Genomic DNA, 5,175 nt, shown 5'->3' with positions numbered 1-5,175 from the left:
TACTAGCTGTGTTTGTGTAGTGACGTTTACTTATTAAATGCTGCCATATCATTACAATAAGTGTTTTCTTGTGATGACATTTGTTATCGTTATGGATAGTTGAAAGAAAAAGTCGACTTTTCGACTTTTTTAAATTTTTGACTTTGTTAAATCATGAATAGTCAAGCTTTCTAATTTTTTATTTAAATCGACTATTTTCGAATAATTTCAACTTGATACCATATCTTACGCTGCATTTACACATGCAAGTAGATGGATGAAAGTTGAGAATACGTATTATTATCGAAAATGTCGAAAATACATCGAAATGTCTACAAGTTGCTTGAGCGTTTACTCATGCAAGTAAAAGTTCATTTCGTAAATGTTAGCGAAGGAGAATGATGACGCCAAAAAGCCACAAATATAAAAAAATTACAGCTAATTTGATAAATAAACCTTTTATATGTCAGCATTTGTTATTTTTGAGTCCATTTGCGGGTTGAAACCAAATTTTATTATTTTTATTAATAACAATAAAGTGTTACTATAATATTCAAATACAAACATTTATGGGGAAAATGTTTTTTTGTTAATAAGCTTAGAATATGTAGATATTAAAATATTGTTACGTTTTAACCTTTTCAAAACGCTGGTTTATTTCCTTTAAATAAACCGGATACTTTTGATTGCAAATAAAAGCCGTTTAGTAGTTTGAAAATTGTAACAACTCTTTATTTCTTTAAAATGTACAACAACAACATAATTAAATAGCCACTCAATGTTTTTTTATACACGTTTATAAATTCTCAGAATTACAGACACAATTTATAATGTACACGAATTTACTTGAAAAACACAACACACTTTAAGACACTTAGATGATGTTTATTCGAAAAGCGTCTCTGATAAAACTCACTGACGACTGCAACCTCTGCTACTATTTATAACACTGCCATCTGCACTCTAGATTTCTCTTTAACTGTCTAGAGGTTTCTAATACATACACCATCTGTGATGTACTTTCTACAATGTTCTTTAACTGAATATTCGAAATCGAATACAGCGTTGCCAACTTACGATCAAATCAAATGAAAGCTTTTATTTAATAATGCCCACAGATATGTTACAGTTTTACAGCACTGTTATTTGAAAGCATTATGCTACTTTTAAATCAGCCGTTAAAATCGTTATATTTGAATTCAAGAACAATTTCGTAACAATATAAAAACAAGCTTTGACAGTTGTTAGAACCAAAAAGCGAAGAAAAAAATTGTCAGCTGTTTGACTGACTCCACCTTGTATAAATTCGCCTTGAAAGTGCCAAAATCACTGTCCACCTAAATTCGCTAGACAGTGAGCTGCAGGTGGCTGCATGTCTGATTGTATTGAGTTTTTCGAACTGTTACATGTGTAAACGCTAGTGGTTAGTGTAACAATACATCACAAGACCATTTTTTAGTGGATTTGATCATAGCCACCATATAAATTCTACGTCCGAAAATCTCTTAAGTACGCATAATCCTTTTATAAACATCGTTATCACTTCGAAATTCGACACAAATAATCGTAATATAAACAAAAATCGTACAAAAATCGTTTATGTGCGCAACTCCGGCTCGATACTAAATTTTTATCAGAGGTAGATCTTTTTATGCTGAATATGAAGGTGTAGTTTTTTGGTTGCCGGCCTATAGTTCCAAATGATGGGACTCCAAAGTTTAAATATTCGATATGTAGTATTTTTGTTGCTTTTTATCCGATTTGAGCAATATATTGTTACGTTTTAACCTTTTTAAAACGCTGGTTTATTTCCTTTAAATAAACCGGATACTTTTGATTGCAAATAAAAGCCGTTTAGTAGTTTAAAAATTGTAACAACTCTTTATTTATTCAAAATGTACAACAACAACAGAATGAAATAGCCACTCAATTTTTTCTTATACACGTTTATAAATTCTCAGAATTACAGACACAATTTATAATGTACACGAATTTATTTGAAAAAAACACAACACACTTTAAGGCACTTAGATGATGTTTCTTCGAAAAGCGTCTCTGATCAACTCCCTAATGACTGCAACCTCTGCCACTATTTATAACACTGCATTACCATCTAGAAAGCTCTTTAACTGTCAAAGTTCGAATATTCTAGGTCATACGCCATCTGTGGTGTACTTTCTATAATGTTCTTTAACTGATTATTCGAACTCGAATACAGCGTTGCCAACTTACAATCAAATCAACTGAAAGCTTTTATTTAACAATGCCCACAGATATGTTACAGTTTTACAGCACTGTTACTTGAAAGCATTATGCTACTTTTAAATCAGCCGTTAAAATCGTTATATTTGAATTCAAGTACAATTTCGTAACAATATGTTCACTTAAAATATGTCATGTTAATGGTATTAACTTAATGGTATTAATTTGTTTATAATAATATTATTCACATGACTTCAAGATTTCACACATTTACTTTTCTAATCCCGAGTTATGCGTCATAAAAATTCGGATATAGAATAATTTATATTAATGTTATATTTATTACATTTTGACAATATGTGCGTACATTTTTCTTCAGTGTATTGTAATAGCAAATGAAGCAACACTGAATTGTAGTTGTTTAACAACAATCTGGCAACAATTGATTCTGACAGCTGGGAACAAATTTTTGCTTTTGTTTGTGCAAAAATAGATTTTGTTGCAGAAATTATTAGAAAAATTCTAAAATAACCAACGTTATTACAGGTTTATATTAAAATTATTTAAAAAATATTGTTAAAATGTCCGATAATGATGATGATTTCATGTGTGAAGATGATGAGGATTATGGTTTGGTAAGTTTCTTTACAATAATAGTTTTTACGACATACGAAATAAGCCGGTTGCGGGGAAAATTTCTCGAAATGGACAGTCATTTTTGATGCTATTGGATTTTTTGCAGGAATATTCAGAAGATAGCAATTCGGAACCAGATGTTGATTTAGAAAATCAATATTATAACAGCAAATCGCTGAAAGAAGATGATCCCAAAGCGGCATTGGCCTCATTTCAAAAGGTTTTAGATTTGGAAAATGGTGAAAAAGGTGAATGGGGCTTTAAGGCTCTAAAGCAAATGATTAAAATTAACTTTAAATTGGTAAGAGATGGCTAGGGAAAATAATTGTATGAATTGCAATTAATAGACAAAAATTTTAGAATAATTATGGGGAAATGATGGTGAGATACCAACAACTGCTGACTTACATAAAGAGTGCTGTGACGCGCAATCATTCGGAAAAGTCTATTAACTCTATATTGGATTATATATCCACATCTAAAAATGTAAGTTATTTAAACTGTAGTCAAATATCTATAATAAGTAATTATATGTTTGTGTTTTTTGTCAAAAAAAAAGATGGAATTACTTCAAAATTTCTATGAAACCACTTTGGAGGCTCTGAAGGATGCAAAAAATGACCGCCTTTGGTTCAAGACCAATACCAAATTAGGCAAACTCTATTTCGATCGCAGCGAATTTGGCAAACTACAAAAAATTCTTAAACAACTTCACTCATCCTGTCAGACGGATGATGGTGAAGATGATTTAAAGAAGGGCACCCAACTCTTGGAAATCTATGCCTTGGAAATTCAAATGTACACAGTGCAAAAGAACAATAAAAAACTTAAGGCTTTGTACGAGCAATCGCTACATATTAAGTCGGCCATACCGCATCCTCTGATTATGGGCGTAATTAGAGAATGCGGCGGCAAAATGCATTTGCGTGAAGGTGAATTTGAAAAGGCTCATACAGATTTCTTTGAGGCATTTAAAAATTATGATGAATCGGGTTCGCCAAGACGTACGACTTGCTTGAAATATTTGGTATTGGCAAATATGTGAGTATATTTTTATAAGGAAAATGTTTAAATGTGTTTTTGTTTCATTTGTTTGAAAACAAAAAATATAAGTAAATGTTTTGTAGTTAAGTTTTTCTGTAAATTTAAATGGTAGGAAATAGAATGAAACCCCAGTCATAGAGAATTATACATAGAGATGAGATGTCATATTCAACAAAATACATTGACTAGCATGTAGGTTATTGTTGCGAGAGTTAGGTTTTTGACAATTACGACTCGTCTCTATATTACCCTATGACCCCAGCAATCTCAAAGACAGGCTTTTCATTTGATAATTTTAATTTGAAAACACCCATTAAATCTTTAAGAACATTTTAGAATGCAATTATTTTTTCATACTATCGAAATATATTCATACTTATATTTTAGAACGGCTTTGATATCAAAATGTTCTCAATTTGTAGATCTTTTAATACCTCGAAGTATGTAATCAAATACGAATTTTGCGAAAAGTATGATTTATAGTCCGATTGATTCATAGTTTTTATGAAATGTTAGTTTTTTTCTTAAATTTAAAATTTTTTTTAGTAATATTTTTATTTAATGATTTCTAGTGAAATTATAGTTCTGTCTGGGGCTTTGAAAAGTAGATTTTTGTGGGTAGTATCGAATTGTTGTTCTATTAACTCTCCTTACAGGCTAATGAAATCCGGTATCAATCCCTTCGACTCCCAAGAAGCCAAACCCTATAAAAATGATCCTGAAATTCTGGCCATGACCAATTTGGTGGTGTCCTATCAGAACAATGATATCAACGAATTTGAATCGATTCTAAGACACAATCGTAGCAACATTATGGCAGATCCATTTATAAGAGAACACATTGAAGACTTATTGCGCAATATTCGCACACAAGTATTGATTAAATTGATACGTCCCTACAAGAATATTGCCATACCATTTATAGCGAATGCTCTCAACATTGAACCAGCTGAGGTGGAAAGTTTATTGGTATCCTGTATATTGGATAAGTAAGTTTGTTTTAATTATTTATTACATACAAAAATATATATATTACAATCTGTTATCTATCCTTAATAGTACCATACAAGGACGTATAGACCAAGTCAATCAAGTCTTACAATTGGATAAGGAGAACAGCACCGGCTCACGTTATAATGCCATTGACAAGTGGTCCAATCAAATACAGTCTCTACAAATGGCCGTTATCAATAAAATGGCTTGAAAATTACCCCTTAAACGAAAGCATTCATATACATATTTTTAACTAAAGAAAACACAACAGAAAAGAAATAAAAATCTTATAAAGAAATTAATTTCTTATTTTTGTACTTA

General features: G+C 30.9%; 1 protein-coding gene across 1 annotated transcript; it reads left to right on the top strand.

Annotated features, from left to right (window-relative positions):
- The first annotated feature begins 2,641 nt into the window (after window positions 1-2,641).
- On the top strand, window positions 2,642-5,156 carry alien (COP9 signalosome complex subunit 2 alien). The gene is made up of 6 exons (XM_065500793.1): window positions 2,642-2,816; window positions 2,924-3,118; window positions 3,178-3,303; window positions 3,377-3,858; window positions 4,518-4,850; window positions 4,921-5,156. The coding sequence occupies exons 1-6, from the start codon at window positions 2,763-2,765 to the stop codon at window positions 5,063-5,065; spliced, it is 1,335 nt and encodes a 444-aa protein (XP_065356865.1). The 5' UTR covers window positions 2,642-2,762; the 3' UTR covers window positions 5,066-5,156.
- The last annotated feature ends 19 nt before the right edge of the window (window positions 5,157-5,175 follow it).

This window comes from Calliphora vicina, chromosome 2, assembly GCF_958450345.1.
Source record: "Calliphora vicina chromosome 2, idCalVici1.1, whole genome shotgun sequence".
NCBI lineage: Eukaryota > Metazoa > Arthropoda > Insecta > Diptera > Calliphoridae > Calliphora > Calliphora vicina.
This window is presented reverse-complemented; position numbering and strand designations above follow the sequence as displayed.